We start from the raw sequence: 24,255 nt of genomic DNA on the forward strand, positions 1-24,255 counted from the left end.
CGCCCTCAGATATCACACAGATAATCCTGTAGAAACAGAAACTGGTGGGATGCTGATCAACCTCATTTTTTATTTTTTGTATTTAGTTGTGGGATTCCCCAACTATGACAGTGTTCATTTTCATAAGATCCAAATTTAGATCTTAAAGCTTGTCATGCTACCTACTTCCACTATCACACGCTACATAGCATAAAACATGAAAAGCATATTGCTCCCTCTAGTGATCGTTTAGTGCTAGGTTAAAAAATCTAATAGGGGTGTAAAACATGCAAAAAGTAAATATTACGTCATCAGTAGTTAATTAGCTCTCACAACTTAAAATATTGGATTGAGAGAACTCAGATATACAAGTTGTCACATACAGCTTTACATTTCAAGTTGACTATTTGACATACTTTTCTAAGTTGAACAAGAGTTTCTTTTTCTTCTTCTTTTTTTACATTGTATGTAAATTAATAATTAAAGGTATAGTTCACCCCCAAAATTTGTATTTGACGTTTATCTGCTTACCCCTAGGGCATCAAAGATATAGGTGACTTTTTTTCTTCAGTAGAAGACAAATGAAGATTTTTAACTCCAACCATTACAGTCTGTCAGTTGTATGTGTGAATGGTCATTACCAGAAGGGATCGTGTGCTGAAGGCTTGGACATAGTGGTGTATCATGGCTATCAAAATCCAGTGTTCTGTATTTTGCATACGTGAGATTTGTTGTAGGTGGCTATTGTAGATGGCTATAAAAAAAAACAAAATAAAAAAAAAACACTTGTGTACTGTGCTAATTAATTGAGACTTCTTACAGCTCTTACAGGTTTTTGGCCTTGTTTGTTTCGTTGCTTCTATTGCTCTCCCCTTTTTTGTAAGTCACTTTGGATAAAAGCGTCTGCTAAATGATTAAATGTAAGTGTATTAAAAAATATATATATATAAATGCTATTCAGTCTGTCGCACAAACTGATCGTCGTGTCTTAAGACATCAATGTGTTGTCATGAGCCGCAATGTTTAATATGATTTTGTCTGTGCATGTTATTTTTTTATTCTCATAGATTTTGTTACCATTGACATGCATTATATGACTGCAACGGTTCGAGTTAAACATCTTTATTTGTGTTCTGCTGAAGAAACAAAGTCACCTTTATATTGGATGCTCCAGGGGTAAGCAGGTCAACATCACATTTTTATTTTTGGGTGAACTAACCCTTTAATCATACCCCGTTTGATTTTCTCTGGAGTTTCATTATTTAAATAACTTTTATTTTTTATAACACATACATTAACAGGAAGATAGACATATGCACTTTTATTCACTGTTCATATATAAAGGCGGCTATTACTTACAATGTATATAATATATTTAATATCAAAAATCTTTAATGTGTTATACATAACATAAAATAAAAAACAGACCTAAAATGAAAACCTTCATAAATTAATTGAACTATATATATATATATATAAAAAAGAAAACTCAACAATGTAATATTGCATCCCTATACAAAGTCAACAAGCGTTTAATGTTGTGTTTGTGTATCTCAGTTGTCCATTCCGGCTGAATGTGCTGATTTCAGCCACATATGTATTTCAGTGCTCAACCCATGAGCACATAATCATCTGAACAGTCCTCGCTGGTTGTGTGCTTGCCCATGTCTGTTGTCTTTTGAGGGAGCTTTACAACGGCATAATCACAATCGTTGTCCTCCAGTTCTCGAAAAGGCCTTTCTGGATTGATGGTAGTGTGGTCAATAGAGGCATAGAGGACATCTTCTGTCTGCGGATCAGAGAGAAAACACAAGCCTGTGAATTTTCCTGAGGATAATTCATATTTTAACTGGCATTTGAAAACTTTCAGTATCTATTGCATTATGGTGTGACGAAGCACTTATGTTTACTCGTGTATAGCAATTCTCTTATCAGAGAAACTATGAAATTTGAGCTAGAATCAAACTCTTCAACATTTTCTTATCAGTTTTTTTTTTTAATTCAAACGTTTCATTCAAAACCTTTATTTATTATTTTGTTTGCTTGTTTTTTGTTTCTCACAACTTCCCTGAAAAAAAAAGAAGAAAAAGATTTTTTTTATCATATTGTGTGTCCTAAAGAAGCAGAATAAATCAGTGTGGTGTCGCTTTTGGTTAAAAATCTTTACAATAAGGTTTCATTAGTTAATGCTAAACTGAAATGAACTTACAATCAATAACTGCAACAGCAACACGTTTTAATAGTAACAGAGTTACAATAGTAATTAGTCAGTCAGTTCAATGTGGTGTCAATGACTAATACTAGGGGTCCCCCGAGGAAAACCCCACAGCAGCTGAACCTTGTTACGAGGTCTTTGCAGTGCTTAGTATTCAAAATACTTTGAGCTTAACACCTTATTATTTATTATTCTCAGGTTAGTTAAAGTAAGTTGAGTCCGACATAAATTACGAAAATTTTAATTACTTAAAATTTGGTCAGAAGACTTCACTGTCATAGGTTCATGCTCAAAGATTTAAAACACACACACACACACACACACACACACACACACACACACACACACACACACACACACACACACACACACACACACACACACACACACACACACACACACACACACACACACACACACACACACACACACACACACACACACGTTGGTCTGTGTGGTTTACAGGGACTCTCCAAAGGCGTAATGGTTTTTATACCGTACAAACCGTATTTTCTATCCCCCTACACTGCCCCTGCCTCTAAACCTACCCATCACAGGAAACATTCTGCATTTTTACTTTCTCAAAAAACATAATTTAGTATGTTTTTAAAGCTATTTGAAATATGAGGATATTGGAAATACCAATGTCCTCATATATCCTCATATAAGCCACATTTATAGCATAATATCAGTGTAATACCCATGTAGTTATACAAATTTGTGTCCTCATAAACCGCATAAACAGGCTCACACACTCACAAACACACGCACGCACGCACGCACACACACACACACACACACACACACACACACACACACACACACACGCACGCACGCACACACACAGTTGCAGTTTGTGTAGGCCTAATCAATGTCTTTTAATTGGTTATTTTTATAATAATAAAAAACACAAAAAAATCATTAAAGTATAAACTACAATAATCACGCTTTCTATCAAAAGGTGTAGTCAGCTATGGGCTTCTTGGTCTTTAGCTTCAGGTTTTTAGCTTTGGGCTTCTAAGCATTGGGGCTACTGAAGAGCATCCAAAGAGCAACTTAGTCAACTCTGTCTTTTATACTCCTGTTGTTTACTACAGACTTTAGCTCATCTTTTTAATTGACGCAAGCTGTAACTTTCCCCAAATTTCCAAGATCCTTCTCTGTCAGTTCTGTGAACCATCCTCCAAAAGAGCAACAAACACCTCAAGAAGGCATAATAGGACTCAGTTGCCAGGACCATCATCTGATAAAACTGTTTTATTGCTCAAAATAGGCCACATGGAAAAGCAAAGGCCATAGGAAAGACACATAAATCCAGTAAAACAGACTTTTGGCAATTCATTTATAGGCAAACTGTTCATGCATGGGCCCTACACATGGTCTGAAGCGCATGTCACAGGTGCACTTAGGTCTGAATCCACTTTTGATAGTTTAATGATGGAAAAAATTGGTTGGCGCTCCAGGCGCATGGTCCAAAAGGGTTGTAACAGTCTCATGAGGAGACACGGGTGAGTTCTGGGTGTAATGTGCAATAAACCAATCAGAGTCTCATCTCCCATTCCCTTAAAAAAAGCCTGTGTAACAACATGCACAAAAAAGTGCATTTGCCATTTAAACAATGCAGCATTGGATATGAAAATGATAACTGTGTTGGGCTGAAACTAGCAAAAAACACTTACGAGCATGGCGTCGCATTGTGCAGATGTATGATAGGGCCCATAGTGTGTATGATTTTTACTGCCTTATATAGTGTCTTTTGTATTGTATTCTGTTTTATGCATACTTTATGATATACATTTTTGACAATGTACACTTTTCCTACTAGTCGTATAATCCCTTGAGACATGTACAGTCAAATTGCTTGTTTCCAATTTTCCCATGACATAATACGTTCTTTTATAGTGTTTGCTCATACAGTAATCCTTGAATTAATATATTAGTATTATTTGATTAATCAAGATCACATATATACAATTCTACAAATTTGTATTTTGATCTAAATGATTGTGTATGTTTTAGGTGGATACTTATGCAACATATTAGTATTACAAGAATCTTTGATAGTTTCTGCATCAATACCAATAATCTATAGTTACATATGCAAATTCTATGCTCAGAGATAAACAGTAAAACTTTCCCACCGAAAGCTTAAATTAGGATTGGCTCACTAAACCCTAAGAGGAGCAATTGTCCTCAGAGTTTAAAGAGCCCCCACACAGATCCCACTCCCATCTTCTGTTTACTCTTCTGTGGGCCTCACAGCCACGTCGACAGGCCTAAACTACAGCCAGCTATGTTTAAACAGAAACAGACTAAGTTCATCATTATCTCTTCATTCAACACGGAATAATTGATTGCACTTCAACATCATCGAAACCTCAAGACTTTATCCTGAAACTGCATATGGATGCGTTTGTCCTGCATCAATCCCAAATAAATGTCCATCTCTCAGCTCTGGCTCACAGCAGTTTGTGTTTTGCCCAAGCATTTAACTGACACATCAGAGAATGAACACCATTCCAGAAGGGAAGCCATCTTCATATTTTAAGTAAACATTACTAAAAGACAACTTGCACGTTGATGAAACATTTTCCACAATACTAGCTATTTGTGCTAAAGACAGGATCAAATTGGAATTTATGTTCACCTCAATGTTTTTCAGGGACCAGAAATATGCTTCTGATGGTTATTGGTAACAAGTTTGTGGGTAAACAGCTCAGACACACCACGCTTATATCAAGAACTAGCGTCAGCAAATAACTGTGGTTTACATTTACATTGCCTGCATCTGGGTCAAGTTGCGCTCAAACACAGTGCAAGACTATAGCCGATAAGCATGCACATCTGCACCTTCATGAAATGAAACAACTGTCCACACCAGCAGGTGGTAGTAGTCATCACTAAAAAGAACACTGGAACTTGGACTGCGGATATACAAACTATAAGCAGAGATTATAAGCAATTGATCACTTAGGGCCAGGTTTACTAAATTAAAGACAAATTAATGTAGCGTCTGGACCAATCAGACACAGTTTATTAATTATATTTAATGAATAATTCAGCAAACTCACACTCCCAACAAAGGCTTGTGAACCATCCACCAAATAGGCCACTAGCATCCCTAGTGCAGCTAACAACCCTACAGTTCTCTGGTGACAGGACGCATAGAGACTGATGAGGTTTATGACCAGAAGGAATTTGCAGAGAGTTTTGAAAAGGAGAAATAAACCATTTTAAACCCATTTAGCCTATACAATGCGTCCGGAAGGTATTCACAGCGCTTCACTTTTTGTTTGTGTTATGTTATAGCCTTATTCCAAAATGGTTTAAATACATGTTTTTCCTTAATTCTACAAACAATACTCCATAATAACAACGTAAACGAAGTTTGTTTTAATTCTTTGCAAATTTATAAAAAAATTAAAAGGTAAAAACCACATGTACATAAGTATTTACAGCCTTTGCCATGACACTTAAAATTGAGCTCAGGTTCACTCTGCTTCCACAGATCATCCTCGAGATCTTTCTACAACTTGATTGGAGTCCACCTGTGGTAAATTCAGTTGATTGAACATGATTTGGAAAGGCACAGACCTGTCTATATAAGGTCCCACAGTGAACAGTGCATGTCAGATCACAAACCAAGCCATGAAGTCCTAGGACTCGTCAGTAAACCTCAGAGACAGGATTGTATCGAGGCATAGATCTGGAGAAGGGTACAGAAACATTTCTGCAGCATTGAAGGTCCCAATGAGCACAGTGGCCTCTATCATCTGTAAATGGAACAAGTTTTGAACTAGCAGGACTCCTTCTCGAGCTCCAAACTGAGCAATCGGGAAAAATGGGCCTTAGTTAGGGAGGTGACCAAGAACCTGATGGTCACTCTGGTAGAGATACAGTGTTTCACTGTGGAGAGAGGAGAACCTTCCAAGAACCTTCCAAGAACAACCATCTCTGCAGAACCCCTCCAATCAGGCCTGTATGGTAGAATGGCCAAACGGAAGCCACTCCTCAGTAAAAGGCACACAACAACACACCTGATGTCTGCCAAAAGGCTCCTGAAGGACACTCAGACCACAAGAAAAAAAAAATTCTGCTCTGATGAAACAAAGATTAAATTTTTTGGCCTGAATGGCGAGCATCATGTCTGGAAGAAACCAGGTATGGCCTATACCATCCCTACAGTGAACCATGGTGGTGGCAGCATCATGCTGTGGGGATGTTTTTCAGCGGCAGGATCTGGGAGACTAGTCAGGATCAAGGGAATGACGAATGCGGCAATATACAGAGACATCCTTGATAAAAACCTGTTTCAGAGCACTCTGGACCTCAGACTGGGGTGAAGATTCATCATCCAACAATACATTGACCCTAAGCACACAACCAAGACAACAAAGGAGTGGCTATGGGACAACTCTGTGAATGTCCTTGAGTGGACCAGCCAGAGCCCAGACTAATACCGATTGAACGTCTCTGGAGAGATCTGAAAATGGGTGTGCACCAACAATCCCCATCCAACATGATGGAGATTGAGACATCGTGTAACGGAGAAAGAGAGTAACTGCCCAAAAATAGGTGTCCCAAGCTTGTAACATCATACTCAAAAAGACTTGAGGTTGTAATTGGTGCCAAAGGTGCTCCAACAAAGTACTGAGCAAAGGCTGTGAATACTTGAAGTATTTTAATTGTTTATAGAATTGAGTGAAAATTAATTAATTTAATCCATTTTAGAATAAGGCTGTAAAATAAAAAAATGTGGAAAAAGTGAAGTGCTGTCAATACTTTCTGGATGCACCATATATAACCACTTGAGAAATATGTCCATCTCATAATTTTTCTTTTATAGGGTTGGTCTATGTATTAATTCAATCTCTGTTGGATTTATGTTTCAGAATGGCATACAATGTGTCACAAGGTGTTTGGGTGTAGGTTCATGTTTCATGTTTTAAGGTTTCATGTTCACTGTCATGTTTTTTCATGCACTTCCTGGTTTTGTCATGTGGTCTTTTGTCATGTGAATCCATGCCCTCATGTGTTCCTGTGTCTTGTGTTTATTGGTTAATCTTTGTTCACAGGTGTCCCTCGTTTTGTCACTAGCCCTTGTGTATTTAAGCCCTCATGTTTGCCATAATCTTTGTCAGTTATTGTTGATGTTGTAACCCGCTGTTGGTGAGTGTTTCGTATAGTCAAGTTTATGTCAAGTCTAAGTTAAGTCAAGTAAAGTTTTATTTTGTTTTGACAAGTCTTTTGTTTATGTTTGGATTTATGTTAATAAACTGCACTTGGGTTCTTAACCTCGCCTTCAGTGGACACAGTGTTACACTATGATTAACTAAAATCATGTATATGGCATATTTGGTCTCTACAAACTCCGAATGTCGTTCCCCATTTGTTCATTTATATTACATCTTTCTAACTCTGTGCCACATCATTATTATAAGAATATTGATATAATATTCTTAATATTCTTCTTAATAATATTCTTCTCTTTAGCACCCAATAAAATTACATTTTAAGATGCCCTTCTGGAGGACAAAGGATCGTAAATCTTGATCTTCATTCCAAACGGCATGTCGGTTATGGAAATATTGCATCGGAATACTCAGAAGAACCTTTCTGTGTGAGCCCTCTTGACTTCGATGTTTTCTGAATCTCTTGCTTTTTTCTAAGCTGAACAGTCGATCATAGCGACCTCTCTCTCACAGCTCTGATGCTGATTCAACATGCTCAATTGACTGAAACACTTGTATGGGTAATGGCAACACACTGGTTTAAGTTATCTGGGTGAGGGCAACATGTTTGTTGCTTAAGGTTTTCCAGTTAATGTTGGCAGCAGGCTGGCAATTAAGCTTTTCAGGTTTTGGCCTCCATCCCCATGCTCCTCCACTCGTCCAGTCAGGACTTGGCCTTCTGATATTCCTCTCCTAGTCCTATCAGACTATTTTTTTCTTGAATTATGTTGTTACATTAAATTATTGAACATTAATGATATCTGCATTACATTTATGTTGGTTGTTTACCCTATAGGGCGACTATCACTGCTATCATTGGCAGGGTTTTCTTGCCCAGAACAGAACCATACCGCCAATCCAAAATGTCTGCTAATAATCTTTGATGATAGTTGTCTTGGTGGAACTTTGAATTGAGTTAAGTACAATTTTCTATCTTGCATATTTTGTATGTACTTAGATTTATAAATGTCATTTATTTTGCCTTGGAAGTTGGTCAGAAACCACCTTTCTTTTGGAAGTGCCTTCATCCAAAAATGTCGTACAGTTTGCATTTTATTTTTCTAAATGACTTTATTAGTTAATTTATGTTAATAATTGGTTAATTTAATTTGACATTGACTTCACTGAAGATTTCTATTGGGATAATCCATTCATAACATTACGAATTTGACATTGCATTCAAGGTTTCTATTTGTTTAACCAGCATCATAAATGTATCATAAGCTACGTAAGTTTTGCCTGTAGTCATTCGCTTTGACATACTTTCCCACCTGGATTCTATTTTTGTCACGTTTATAGCATCATTTAGAGAAACGGGAAAAACCACAGTGACTAAATGTTTATCATTTGAATATTACAATAAAAAGACTCATTCAAAGCAGACTTCACGAAGCCCCAAAATGCAAAACAAGCCAACACAGCCACCATATTTTGAGAAGGAACCAAAAAGACCTGTTGTGAAACAGACAGATCTAAACTAACGGCCTCCTGTTTTATGATGTTATCAGATGTGCAAATTTGAACATGCAACATCAGTACTACAGAATGGGAAGGTCTACATACTGTATATGCAATTGTATTTTAGTTGAACCTGCTTTTAACTATAAGACAAACAAATGTTTTAAAGAAGCAGTCTATTAAATTCCTATAAAACATTATGGTTACACTTTCATAGTAACATACTAACTCAAATAAACTCTGGGTAATATTAATTGATATAACTCAAGATATTAATATTAATAGACCATGTATTTACTATATGGGTTATGGTTTGGTTTAGGGTTAGTTACTTACTTGTCGCTATGAATAATTTGCTGTTATTAGCATGTCCATGTAGTAATGTGTAACTATGTCACCTTAAAATAAAGTGTTACCAATATTATGACCGATTGGCATTCTTACCCGTGTGCCAGCTGTCGTTTCTCTCTGATGGTCATTATCTTCTGGACAAAACATAGAAAGTATATGTCAATAAAAAGTCACTTCATTCATTGTACTCAATTATTATCATAGAAACTGGCTGTCCTCACAATACAAACTGTCAGCCACAGAAGTGCCATGTTTAGTGTGAACCACCAACTTTTGACAAAAAACTGAAAGCATGCTTGCATCTCGGCCAAAGGTTTGTCTACTTAAATAAAAAGGCACTTCCCCTTTAATACATTAGCTGGCACCATGCTATGTCAGAGTATATTAATCGATAAACTCTCTTACCAGAGCGTCCATGTTTCTTCTTCCTGAGGATAAAAAATATGTAAATTATATAAAGTCTCATGCACAATGCAGTCTTCTATTTACGAAACATTTAGAAAAAAGTAGCACTTTACAATATTTTAGATTGCTTACTAAGTCCCACTACTACTACTGCTGTTAATAAAACGTAAATAGACTACTAGTACATAATGTCAGTAAATGATCAAGCTCTATAGATGGCCTACCTTGGCATGCAACTTAAATTTCCCATTGTTCCAACGAGCTCAATATGGTTTGTTTGCCGCAGTACAAATACTGAAGCTAAAACCACAAATTGCAGACTGATGAAACTGCCAGCGTGGTCTGAACCCAGAGTTTTCACCCTGCCAATAAGAACAGAATAAGGACAGATATAGTAAGACTAGAGCGTGATGGAGAGAGTGATTCAGTGTAAAGCGGAGCAACAACAGGCTGCTTGTTTTTTGTTTGTATTTCCTGTGTTCTGTGGTTTTCATTTGCCTCCGAGTACATGACGCGAAGACACGTTTATTTTAATGTGTGTGCGTATACACCTCTGTCAGTGGTATTTCTTCTTTAATGTGTTTATCTCTCTAATGTGTGAGTGTTATGTGTTATTCCACGACAGCTGTTCTGTGACTATTTCATTATTTTCACTAATCTTTCATGTCATATCTATGCAAATAGCTGACATCAGGAAAAACAAGCAATACAGTTTATGTACTTTCATTTAGGTGAGTAGTTGGAAAACAATTTTCCTAAAACTATCTATGAATTTTCTGTTCCTCATTGAGTTTAAGGCATAAACTTATAGGCAGGTTGCAAAAGAAAATGATTACTATTCTTAAATATTATAAAGCAATGGTCAATAACATAGTTTATGGTTTGAGAGTATTATCTACTGCGGGGTCTTGAAGGAAATGCATAACTTCCTGTGTCTAACATGCATCAACTGTCATAGACACCTATCATATCTTTCAAAACACACTTAGACGCTATGAATAGTTGTGAATAACTTTAAATATATTAGCCAGCAATTGCACATAATGAACATGCCAAATACTACAAAATGCTCTTTTGTATCATATGCCGTATCAGTCCACGGCCTCGCTCTGCTCTTCTCCACTACGGTAACCCAGTGTAATTTAAATGGTTCTAATAATTCCAACATCATTTAACATTAAACACTATTAAACAATAAACCCCTTTTCTCATTTTGCCTAAAAACACATCAAATAAAAAATGTACTCTACTCGTCAAGTCCCATTCTGGGAAATACAGTTTCACCGAAAATCCTTTCCAAGTACTTAAGTGGTTCATTTTAATCTACTAGAAGGCACATTTTAGAGAAGTACATTAATCAAAAGCAAATAATGTTGGGTAGATCACAAATAATATGATTAAGTAAAATGGACAATGTGTGTTTCCCTGTTTTTGCCTCTAAGTGTGTTCAAAGGTGTTTGGTTTATGACAGTTGATGCTTTTCGAGCACAGGAAGTTAAGCATTTCCGTCAAGACACAAATACTCTATCATAAATGACCATACGTTGCTTTATAGTATTTAAAAAATATTTTAGATTTTCTTGTGCAATCTGCCTAAGTTTATGCCTTAAGCTCAAAGAGGAACATAAAATGTTTTTTTTTATTCTTTCAATATTTTGATTAGCGTGAGATTCCATCAGACTCTTTCTTTGCACTGTCATCTGTAGCCCTGTAGGTGTCAGTAGGAAAACAAAAAAACCTTACAAAACAATGATTGTGTGTGTGTGTGTGTGTGTGTGTGTGTGTGTGTGTGTGTGTGTGTGTGTGTGTGTGTGTGTGGTGGGGGGTTTGGGGGGTGGGGGGGGCGGGGGCGCTAAAAGACTATAAGAATACGTCAAAGAAGGTGTATACATAAAACTACCTCTACCACTTTCTGCCAACACAGACTGTTCAACAAAAGTGTGATCTACTTTTAAGACGGCAAGTATTTGGCAACTTTAGGGTTGATGACACATTTCTTTATATGGACTCCAGCAGGGATGAAAAATTATCGGTTCATCATCTTCTTGACTCTCTTGCAGCTTACTCTGGGTGAGAGTTATACTCTTATGTATTATTTTTAAGCAGGGTTATGATCAAACACTGTTGCTTTATGACAGCCATTATAAGTTCATTATAGTACATCATAGTGTTTTCTGAACAAAACTTAATCTTTATTCAGACCAAAGTATTTTTTAATACAATATAATGTTGTTAAGTAGTAATAAATGTTTTGTTTTTCTCTCTCAAAGAAATCAACAGTAATCATTCTTTATAGTTTGAAGAAGCTTTATTTCACACATTATTTAGCATCAACTGTTTGAAAGTGGTCAATTTGAACAGAGAAGTGGAGACATTGCTTTTCTACACTCTTAAATATAAAGCTTCTGTACTGGCATATATAGTTTCTTGAAAAACACCTACTTTCAATTGCACAAACGGTTCTTTAGTGGAAAAAGGGCCTTCAGAATGTCCTTCACACTAAGACAAAAAGGTTCTTTTACAAACATTTCACCAAATTACATTTCATTTCACCACATTCTTCAGTCACTCTCTTTTGTATCCTTCATTTTGAAGTGCGTATTTGGGTGGTTTGAAGGTTTCATTTAAAGTATTAGTTCACCCCAAAATGTCCTCCTCGTGTTATTTCAAATCCGTAAGACCTTCGTTCATCTTTGGAACACAAATAAATATATCTTTGATGAAATCCGAGAGCTCTCTGACCCCTCCATAGACAGCTATTTAATTAACGCTTTCAAGGCCTAGAAAAGTAGGTAAGACATCATTAAAATAGTCCATATGACTATAGTGGTTCATTAATTTAATTGAAGGATTAATTTTATTGAAGGATCCTATTGGAATGGCTTGGTATTATTCTTCTTCTCTGAAATTGAGGGCCTAAACATGCTCGACAACTCATGAAACTTTGCACACGCAACAAAAGTGAAAAAATTACATCTGATATGGGCTTCATCTGATACCTACAAAATTTGTATTAAGCACTGTTTGTATGAAATTCGGTAGACAAATTAACAGCCCAGAAGTGTTTGAGGGGCCATCTTACTGTTAAGCTTGGAACATACTCTGCAAGAACAAAGAAATTTGTCCGTTTTCTCGAGGTGTCAAGAACAAGAACAAAATTCGTTCTGGCCAGTACATTCCATACTTGACAAGAAAAGCAGATGCCGATCATCCCCGCCCATTTTAAACTTAAACCCGCACACTTTAAATGTCTGACCAATCATACAATAGTTCTCGGACACCCGCAAGAAAAAAAGTTCTGCTCAGGCGATGTGACGAGAACAATACTGACGCCATTTTGTTCTCGCAGCCCTGGGAGCAAGAACTTTTTTCTCTGTTCTTGCGGAGTATGTTGAAGCCTTTAGGCTTGTTCGAGATCCATTGGGGCTGTGCAGACTGATCAGCATATGACATCAAAGTACCGCAAGAATGATGCAAACTACTCCTTATGCTTTTGAATCTCTCTCGCGGTACTTGATGTCATCCATTGATTGGTCTGCACAGCTCCGATGGATCTCGGACAAGCCTATTGTCAGGGTTCTGCCCGGGCATTCTTGTCTGTTTTGTCTTTGTTTAATGTTTCTATGTTTGTGTTGTATCTTAGCACATGGATCTGTCTCTCTTTGCGTTTGCCATCAGTTCCTCTTGTCCTGCCTACTTGTTGGCTGTTACCACGCTTCCTTGTTTAGTCTGGTCTAGTCCTTGTTTCACTAATTGTTCTCACCTGTTCCTCATGTGCTGATCCCTTTATATTGAGCTCCTTTCCCTATTGTCTTTGCTGGTCTGTTGTGTGCTTATACGTATGTATTCAATGCTTGCTTGCAGTTCTTGTCAAGTCCTAGTAATATTTTGGCCTTCTGTCAGTTCTAGATTAGTGTTTCTTTTTGTGGAGTTTTTTCTTTGTTTCTGAATTTTTAATCTAGTCTAGTTTCTGTCTTTATTTTGATCTAGGTTTCTCCAGGCTTTATTTTGGTTTCTCTTTAGTTTGTTTCTGTTTTCTAGCTCCAGTTATTTTTAGTTTATTTTGTTTACTGGGGCCTATTGAACAAATAGGATAAGGGATTAAGCCAGGATATCTTGTTGATCTTGTCATCTGTATGCAAAATTTAGTACACCGCTGTCGTGTAAAAATTCCCTGAAGGCACACTCACACTAAGAACGATAACTATAATGAAAGATGACTGGTAAGTTGAGCCAGGATCACCAAGATATCCCGGCTTAATCCCTTATCCTAGTTTTGTGCAATAGGCCCCTGGTGTTCAAGTTTTGCCAGTTTTTATTTGTTTTGTTTTCTTTAATTGTCTTGAGTGTTAGTTCCTGCCTCTTCCCTGGGATTCCCTGCCTGCTGGTTCCTTCTGCTTGGTCTGTGAGCAGCAAGTAGTGGACCTCTGCTTCTTTGTGTTCTGCCCTGTCTTCACCTCTACCTGGTCTGGGGCCTCATTTATAAAACTAAAATTGCACGTACGCACAAAAGCTTGATTTTTTTAATTTTTTTATTATTATTTATTTATTTTTTCTTGCACCAAAAAAGATAAATAATCAGATTTATAAAAAAATGCGTCCGCCAAAACCTGCGCAAAAATCTCTTTATAAATCACAGCCAGCAGCAGATTGTGCGTACGTGCTTCTCCACCCTGTGTCCTCTCCGAAATCACCATACATGGAGCTTACAACGCCTAGTTTTACTATACATGACATGACCTCATCATGCATATTCCCATCCATGTGACCCCATGTTTAACACTGTCAAAGGTAAAAGACATTGAAAAATATTAGATACAGACTATAAATGCCATTTGTGCCTTACGCATTACATTGCTGAATATCATTCAATATCCCTTTTATGTTGTAGAATAAATATATCAAAATAGCAATAAAAACTAAATTGTATAAAATACTTCTCAGGTATTTAAAAAAAATGGTGTTATTTTAATTAAAAATAGTTTGTTCATTTTAAACACTTCAAATAAAATTCATGCAGTTTAGCTGATAATGTCCCTGAATGAAAACTTGTTCGCTCCTTATTCTGCTATTGGCGCAATCCTCCCAACATTTTTTTTTTTTTTTTAATACATTTTGAATTACGTTTGGATTTTACTAGATGCATATAGCCTAAATCAGCTAGCACAAATAACACTGTTGGATTTAATCTTCATGATAATATGGATATAACATATGAAATTGAGGGAAAATTAAATTATTTCTTATAATTGTTCTTACATTTATTTTCTACAATCTAACTTCAGTTTACGACCTCTGTGTCGCCAATCCCCTTTGTCTCCAGAATGTGTGGACGCACGGCTCAAACTTTGCTTAAAGGTGAAAACGTTCTCCCGTCAAGTTTTTTTATTTTTATAGATCACAACCTTTGCGTGGGAACTGGCGTACGTACGTTTCCAGCCCCGTTTTGTGCGTACGCACAGTTTATAAATGAGACGCCTGGTCAATCCTCAGTGGTACTTCCACCTGCTGCATCCTGGAGATGGTTCCAGCAGCCACCCTTATCTGTCTTGTCGTTGTTCCCCATTGACCCTACTGTTTGAACAGTCACTCCTCCACTACCCTCTTTTGTCAAATTGTCCTGTCAATAAATGATTTGTTCACTCTGCATCTGGGTCCTCCATTTCCATAAACCTGTCAACTATTCCTTACTGACAGAGGGCATCATTGACGCACAGCCAAAACATTGACCTAAAATCACACGATATGCAGCATATCAGTCTCACATTTAAAAAAAAAAATATATATATATATGTATGTAAATGAATAGTTACTTCAGCTGTTTTCTGTATTGTTTATGGTCTTTTCAAAGATATGTCTTATATTGAAATATGCCACTGCCAAGTCGTGCAGACACAGGTAACAACTAAACTATGACAAAATATTTTTCTTTATGCATGTAATTATGGAAGAAATAATAAACATTAACATATAGCTGCAGAAATTTATTAGAATAGCTTATACAATAAATATTAATGCAAGCCTCTACACTCACCTAAAGGATTATTAGGAACACCTGTTCATTTTCTAATTAATGCAATTATCTAATCAACCAATCACATGGCAGTTGCTTCAATGCATTTAGGGGTGTGGTCCTGGTCAAGACAATCTCCTGAACTCCAAACTGAATGTCCGAATGGGAAAGAAAGTGGATTTAAGCTATTTTGAGCGTGGCATGGTTGTTGGTGCCAGACAGGCCGGTCTTAGTATTTCACAATCTACTCACTTCCTGGGATATTCACACATAACCATTTCTAGGGTTTACAAAGAATGGTGTGAAAATGAAAAAACATCCAGTATGCAGCAGTCCTGTGGGCGAAAATGCTTTGTTGATGCTAGAGGTCAGAGGAGAATGGGCCGACTGATTCAAGCTGATAGAAGAGCAACTTTGACTGAAATAACCACTCGTTACAACCGAGGTATGCAGCAAAGCATTTGTGAAGCCACAACACGCTCAAACTTGAGGCAGATGGGCTACAACAGCAGAAGACCCCACCGGGTACCACTAATCTTCACTACAAATAGGAAAAAGGAGCTACATTTTGCACAAGCCCACCAAAATTTTACAGTTGAAGACTGGAAAAATGTTGTCTGGTCTGATGAGTCTCAATTTCTATTGAGACATTCAGATGATAAAGTCAGAATTTAATGTGAACAGAATGAGAACATGGATCCATCATGCCTTGTTACCACTGTGCAGGCTGCTGGTGGTGGTGTAATGGTGTGGGGGATGTTTTCTTGCCACACTTTAGGCCCCAATTGGGCATTGTTTAAATGCCACAGCCTACCTAAGAATTGTTTCTGACCATGTCCACCCCTTTATGACCATCATGTACCCATCCTCTGATGGCTACTTCCAGCAGGATAATGCACCATGTCACAAAGCTCAAATAATTTCTTGAACATGACAATGAGTTCATTGTACTAAAACATCCCCCACAGTCACCAGATCTCAAACCAAAAGAGCATCATTGGGATGTGGTGGAACGGGAGCTTCATGCCCTGAATGTGCATCCCGCAAATCTCCATCAACTGCAAGATACTATCCTATCAATATGGGCCAACATTTCTAAAGAATGCTTTCAGCACCGTGTTGAATCAATGCCACGTAGAATTAAGGTTCTGAAGGTGAAAGGGGGTCAAACACAGTGTTAGTATGGTGTTCCTAATAATCCTTTAGGTGAGTGTATATTGCACTATATTGTATTACAATTCAATTCATTACCATGAATCATCTCGGAAATAAAGCAGTCACTGTTATTTGACTGAATAAATTGACACGTGCATTTTATTTTCTGATTGAGCAACACCTATTTCAGACTCTTAAAGACAGCACAAATTTATGGCATTTACTGTTTCAATATGAGTAAAGTGTTATGCATGCCATGTTCTTCAATTAATTGTTAACAAAATCATTGCTGAAACATTTAGTTAGCCTAAAGTATGCACAGTATAAAATACTACAGCACAAAAGACATAAACTGAACTGTAAAAGGTGATTTCAGGTTAAAAGGCATACTTCTATATTAAGATTTCAGAATGTGCACTTTGACATTTGTACATATGCTGAAGTGTCTCGTCCGCCGTACCTAACTAATGTTCGTAACTTTTTAATAAGCAAATTCCCGACTTTAATAACCATTTACATGCTTAGGACATTTTGTGCTGTAAGAATGTACAGGGGGACATAAATATATAAAAGATATAAAAAAACATGTCTCCTTATGCAATGTTTTTGCAGTAAAATTATATAATTTCCTATCGATTCAATAGAACGTGAGCTTACTAAGGAATACCAATATGGTGGCACGGTGGCTTCACTTCTTATGATGCATGAGCAATCCACTCTCCTGACTTGATATTTGAAGGGCGCACGTGTGTGTGTGTGCGGTTCACACATACACACATTCACTGATCGGACGGCCAAGTAATACAAAAAATATTCCAATCCATCGCGGGTGGATGAGAGATAAATCGTTGTTTGTTTCATAAAGACTTTTTGCGAGACAATAATTCCTGTGAGAAAATCATTCCGGTTGCCACTTTCAAAACAATCCCTCCCGTTAACTGACAGGAAGCTCATTAAATATGCAAATCTTATCCAATCCTTGCCGTGGGCGTTTACTTCCAAGTCTACAGTGCAGCACGCCCATTAAAACCAAGCGTTTCTTAAAAGAGAGCCTCAAAACCAGAGTAGAAAATAGCCTATTACTTACGTCATAAGCTGACATCAGACAACAGTGCAAAAAAGTCACAAAAGCCAGTTCATCATCTCTAGCGGCCAGTTGACGAATAAATATATATATAGCTGACTTACAATCCTCAACAGTTTTCTGATTATTTGTAAGTGTGAACTCTGTGTGAATCCTGTTACATGTTGTTTAATTGACTCTTCACATGTGCAAGTGCAAAAGCTCTTTTAAATTCTACCCTGAAGCAAACAATCTTTAAATATTTCAACACTTTATTTATTGTTAACTGTGTTAATAATGAAATATAAAGCATCTTTAGGGTTGTTGTACTAAAATTGATGGCTTGACTGCAATAAGTGCCATTAACATGCTTACTTTAATTGATTAATAACTTGATTCTCTCTCTTGTAAAAGGTATACACACATCCATACTGAAGGGACAGACTGTAATATTTCCTCTCCCTAAATTTCCAATGAGGACCATTCATTCGATCGAATGGAAATACCACACAATAAACCAAACAATCCTGTTGGCCAGGATCAATCTCAATACGCAGCATTCAAAACTATTCCGCAAGAGGACTGGGATGCAAATGATGGAGAATGGTACACTTCAAATTGAAAATATTAAAGATGAAGACTCCGGAAACTACTCTTGCACCATAATCTTCGATGATCAAAGGATGCACATAGAGCAGATTTTTCTTCAAGTATTTAATGGTACCTTTCCTTTATATCACAAATAACTCAAGTACATTTCTCAAAATAATCTGACAATAGGATGATAGAGTAATTATCTCTGGCAGAAGCTCAATAACAATAACATCAATGTATTCAGTAAGGAATGTGTATTTTTGTTGTTGTTTGTAATAATCATTTGTTTTCTCTGCTGAAGACTTGAAGAATGAACCACCAAACAGCACACTGTGCACTTCAACATTGGAACCATCAGGTACTTTATCTTTGACTTCATTTAACATGAACATTAAATGTACATTCAACTTTTCATATAACAACAGCCTTCAAACTTTACTCAGTCACCTTACAATTCAACAAAGACTTTTAAAATTATGGTACAAATATTACGCAACTGCACTGTAAAAAAAAAAAAAAAAAAATGCCTCCAGTTGAGCATTTTCTAGTGACTGATCACATCTAAATTTTTCAGTTGGCCAAATTGAAATTCTGTGAATTGATGCAATTTAATTCTCAGAAATTAAATTTGGCCAACTGAAAAATTTAGATGTGATCAGTCACTTAAAAGAACGAGTAGTAAATATTTTAAAGTGAAGTGACGGCCAAGTATGGCAACCCCTACTTGGAATTTGTCCTAATGCATTTAACCTATCCAAGATGGTTGAACACACACACCAAATCATGGACATAAACCCCCAGGGCACTGGGTAAACTTTTAATACCTTGCCCAGGGAGTGACCCCCCAATAAATAAATAAATAAATAAAATAAATAAATGTATTCTTTTTTAAAGCATGACCTTACTGCACATACCCCATAGAGATTGTAATGGCTCATGAACATTTTTGTGAACGTTTTGTTTCATGAACGTTGTCTTCCTTCTCCTTTCGCTGTAGAAACCCACGTTCATGCCACAGCATTGATCACAATATCTGTGTGCACAGCACTTCCAATCATCTTAATAGCCACTATTTTCATCTTCAAATGCAGAAAAAAGTGTTGCTGCACTTCAGGTAAGTGTTATTGTATTTTATTATTACTCTCATATACAAACCCGATTCCAAAAAAGTTGGGACACTGTACAAATAAAAAAGGAATGCAATAATTTACAAATCTCATAAACTTATATTTTATTCACAATAGAATATAGATAACATATTTGTTGGGAATTGCCCCACCGAATGCCGGTGAGTCGGAGTCATCAGATTGAATTTGGCCATTTATTGTACAAAATGTGACCATACACATTAGTGTAGTTGAGGTAGTTTCTGAAATAAATAAATTAAACAAATAAATGCATACATAATTAACCTCTTTGCTGAAATAAATAAATTAAACAAATAAATACATACATAATTAAAGGACGATAATTCACAACAATATCAAATGTTAAAAGTAAGAAGGTCATGCCAGATATTGGCTCAATTTAGATTTCATGAGAGCTACACATTCCCAAACAATTGGGATAGGTTGAAATAAGAGGCCGGAAAAATTAAATGTGCAAGAAACAGCTGGAGGACCAATTTGCAACTTATTAGGTCAATTGGCAACATGATTGGGTGTAAAAGGAGTCACCCAGAGTGGCAGTCTCTCTCAGAAGTCCAGATGGGCAGAGGATCACCAATTAACCAATGCTGCGGCGAAAAATAGTGGAGCAATATCAGGAAGGAGTTTCTCAGAGTTTGAAGTTATCATCATCTACAGTGCATAATATCATCCATCGAAAGATTCAGAGAATCTGGAACAATCTCTGTGCGTGACGGGCAAGGCCGGGAAAACCATACTGCATAACCGTGCTCTTCGGGCTTTTAGACGGCTTTGTATCACATACAGGAATGTTGCAATGGAAATCACAACATGGGCTCAGAAATACTTCCAGAAATCATCATCGGTGAACACAATCCACCGTGCCATTCGCCTTTGCTGGCTAAAACTCTATAGGTCAAAAAAGAGGCCATATCTAAGCATGACCCAGAAGCGCAGGCGTTTTTCTCTGGGCCAAGGCTCATTCAATTTGACCCGTTATGATTTTCGAGTTGTTGGAAATACTTGATATTTTGTAACTTTTCCTCATTTAACATCATGAACAAGCATGACCCACAGAAAATAAAGGAGTGAACACAGATTGTAGGAAAAAAACGGAAGAGATGTGAGGTGTGCCCATCTAAGCGCGACAGCAAAACCAGCAATTAATATGCCGAAAGCACACACTTGCTGTGTGCTCATGTCAGAAGTAAATTCTTGACTTTATGAAATGAGTTTATAAAACAGTCAACTTAGAAAAAGTAAATATTTTTACTATCAGCTACATTTATGTGTTCAGTTATGATGTAAAAAAAAAAAAAAAAAAAAAAAACAAAGTTAAAAAATCTGTATGTCAGCATACTATTTCTTTTCCCATTTTGTCAAAACAAAAGTCTTAAAAAATGGTTAAAACATTTTTTCATTAAATCATATCTTCAGATATATATGTTTTGGAATATGTGACAGATGTTGATATTCAAAATTTACAGTTTGAACCTAAATCTTTGTTGTTTTTTCATAGTTTGATTTTTGAGGAATTGTATATTGAATCCATTAGGGTCAATTTGACCCACTCCATAAAGGTTGTACACAGAAATCAAACAGTGCACAAGGGTTCAAATGAACTGTGTCAAAGTGGAAAAAGGTTCTGTGGTCAGACGAATCCAAATTTGTTTGGAAATTCTTTTGGAAAACTGGGATGCCATGTCATCCAGACTAAAGAGGACAAGGACAACCCAAGTTGTTATCAGCGCTCAGTTCAGAAGCCTGCATCTCTGATGGTATCAGGTTGCCATGAGTGTGTGTTGCATGGGCAGCTTACACATCTGGAAAGGCACATCAATGCTGAAAGGTATATCCAAGTTCTAGTACAACATACACTCTTAAAAATAAAGAGTTTGCGCTGGAATGCGCAATTGATCAATCAGAATTGAGTATCAGAGCTGTGCAATAAAGCTTCATAAAAGTACTAGTCAGAAATTTGTTACATTTTATCTAATGTTATAACGTTTGGTAAGAATTTAGTTATGATCAAAATTGGGTGTCTATGTACAATAGCATATGAGGTGAAGATGCTCAGATTCAGTAAATCGAGAGGGAAAACTCAATCAAAACCCACTCAATAATTCAATCAAAATGTCTAAAACTCAAACTGTTTTTTTCTTCCAATGTTGGTGTATTACTGCATTGCCTTTGGAGGTATAACATGGGTGAAATAAAGAGCATAGAAGAAGTGGAGAAACATAAAGTCTTAAATCCAAAAGTCAGGAGATCGGAGGAGAATAACTTAACACAACCACATGAACATATGACGATAGCGGACAAAGAACTGAACAAAACACAGGGGTTAAATACAGGTAATCAAGGATAAAACGGAATAAACAACCAGGGAAACCAGACTAGAAACCCAAGCAGGCAAAACAGGAACAGAAAACAGTGAAATGAACCAAAACTGAACATACATGTTACAGGACAGTATTTATTAAAAAATGCATAATCAATGTACATTAAAAAAAAAAATCCCATTTAAAATGATACCTAATCAGGTTTTGCTTTTGTCCTGTTTTGCAGAAGAACCCATCTATGCCAACAAGACAGCTTACAATGCAAGGAAATAAAAGGTCACAGGTGGGCAGAAGGAAATAAAATCATTAAATCAGATAAAACCCCCCTAATTAGCAGGTTAAAAGAGGTTAAAAACCCATGAAGATACTGCAGTGGGTAAACCTATTTTTTATGATGCATTTCTGTAAGCCAAACTGGAAGTTAACACCCCTCTAGTTCTCTTAGTAAAAACTTAACTTTATTCTTTAACGAAAACACTTTTTTGATTTGGTTATTATTTTTTGCTGTTCTTATGTGTTAGATATTGTAAATTCTTTGACAGTGCACTGAAATCTTTTCTTAACACTGCATGTGTATATGTGGGCCCAATACATCCGGCGCAATGCGGCGGCAGTTTTTTGCTCGTTTCAGCCCGATTCAACGTTAATTCAATGTAAATACTTTATATGCTCAGACTCATCTTTGAAAACATGCATATTGATGTCAATGTTTTTTCTCTCTGTACAAGAGCAAGCAAATTGTTTGTTAAACAAACACAAAAATCTGAAAAAATCTCTAAATCTATCAACAGTGATTAATTAGTGGTTAGGCTTTATTAAATGTGTGCAGATTATGTTGCACCTTCAACCAACAAACTAAACACTGAATAAAACTAACAGTGACTAATGATACATGTATTTTCTTTTAAAGAATTTTGAATACTGATGAATGTGATAGATGCAACATGATCACATGGTAATGCATTTCAATAGTACAAGTGTGCAAACTCGTGGAATGTATACACCAAAATGAGTTTTGGCTTGCATATGTTACACAGTTTTTTGCGTGCATATGATACTCACTTTATGCCGTGCATATAACACGCTCTTGGGTAGGTTGGGGGTAGTGGGGTGGGTGGTTTGTACATATAATATGGCATAAAGTGTGTAACATATGCATGTGAAAAACCATGTACCATATGCATGGCAAAACTCATTTTGGCGTATACATTCACGAGATTGCTCACTCGTACTATTAATAAGCATTTTCGTGAGATCGTGCTCGATAGATGAGGCCGAAAAGTGATGTGCCATTTGTTGTGTGTGTTGTGGCCAAGGATGCTACGCAGAAATTGGTGCAAAGGCTTTTTGATGTCATCTCAGTTACTGTAAGCATTGATCTTATGAAGCCATCATTTGTTTTGACTGTGGTGTCTTATTATTAAAGAAACCCCATTTAAGTGTGTCAATACTTCTGTTGTATTATTGTGATTGAGCAGTTTTTTTTATTTTTTATAAAAAGAGCCACAGTGGTGTGGAATCCTATACATGAGATACACCAAGGCAAACAAATAATGCAAACTAAAACAGAAATATGTGGACAAAAAAAACTTGAATACAATTGCCAGGCCCATTTTGAACACTAGAGGTCAGCCTGAAAACAGTCCTGCGTTGTGAGGTATTTTTACAGTTTCAACTAAAGCTTTAATTTGTTTTAAATTAGGATTATATCCTCCGGTTTCACAGAGAAGGTTTAAGCCTAGCCCCAAACTAAAATGCATTATTGAGCTGTTTTAACTGATAAGCTTTGTTAAGTCTCAAGATGCACCAGTAGGCTCTGATGTGTTTTTCTAAAGCACATTTATAAAAGCTACTAAAATCTCTAACTGGACTAAGGCCCAGTCCTGGCTTACTCAGCTCTTTCTGTAAAAACGGGCCTATTAAAGACATACATATTAAAAGGTTAGTTCACCCAGCAAAGAAAATTATATAATTAATTACTCACCCCCATGCCGTTCCAAACCCGTAAGACCTTTGTTTGTCTTCTGAACACTTTAACCCTAGTTTGTGCTCTGGGGTCTATATGACCCCAAAGCACTTTTCTTTAGTTAAAAAAAATGGTTCCCTTTATCTCAGTGGAATAAAACTTTGTGACTTTTCCTAAGTTATCTATCTGTACATGCACAAAAAAACTGGGCTTGATTCGGTTGTTCTAAAGGCATGTAAAAAAATCTGTCACACTCAGGAGCTTTGGGGTCAATATGACCCCACATTGAAATGAATGGGAAAATCGAAAAAAATGTGTTTTTTATTTTTCATTTGTCAAAAAAAAAATATAAATCC

The 24,255-nt window shown here is 36.6% G+C and overlaps 2 protein-coding genes across 2 annotated transcripts; one reads left to right on the forward strand and one right to left on the reverse strand.

The window, feature by feature from the left end:
• Positions 1 to 50: 50 nt before the first annotated feature.
• On the reverse strand, positions 51 to 23,957 carry si:ch211-214p13.7 (uncharacterized). The gene is made up of 5 exons (XM_067443406.1): positions 23,918 to 23,957; positions 9,864 to 10,001; positions 9,640 to 9,662; positions 9,328 to 9,368; positions 51 to 1,768 (listed from the first exon to the last, which is right to left on the reverse strand). Exons 2-5 carry the CDS (start codon positions 9,887 to 9,889, stop codon positions 1,589 to 1,591), a joined length of 270 nt encoding a protein of 89 aa, XP_067299507.1. The 5' UTR covers positions 9,890 to 10,001; positions 23,918 to 23,957; the 3' UTR covers positions 51 to 1,588.
• Positions 11,551 to 22,911, forward strand: LOC137075138 (uncharacterized). The gene is made up of 5 exons (XM_067443404.1): positions 11,551 to 11,709; positions 18,285 to 18,590; positions 18,766 to 18,822; positions 19,462 to 19,578; positions 22,160 to 22,911. The coding sequence occupies exons 1-5, from the start codon at positions 11,625 to 11,627 to the stop codon at positions 22,204 to 22,206; spliced, it is 612 nt and encodes a 203-aa protein (XP_067299505.1). The 5' UTR covers positions 11,551 to 11,624; the 3' UTR covers positions 22,207 to 22,911.
• Positions 23,958 to 24,255: the final 298 nt, after the last annotated feature.

Source organism: Pseudorasbora parva, chromosome 5, assembly GCF_024679245.1.
Source record: "Pseudorasbora parva isolate DD20220531a chromosome 5, ASM2467924v1, whole genome shotgun sequence".
Lineage (NCBI taxonomy): Eukaryota > Metazoa > Chordata > Actinopteri > Cypriniformes > Gobionidae > Pseudorasbora > Pseudorasbora parva.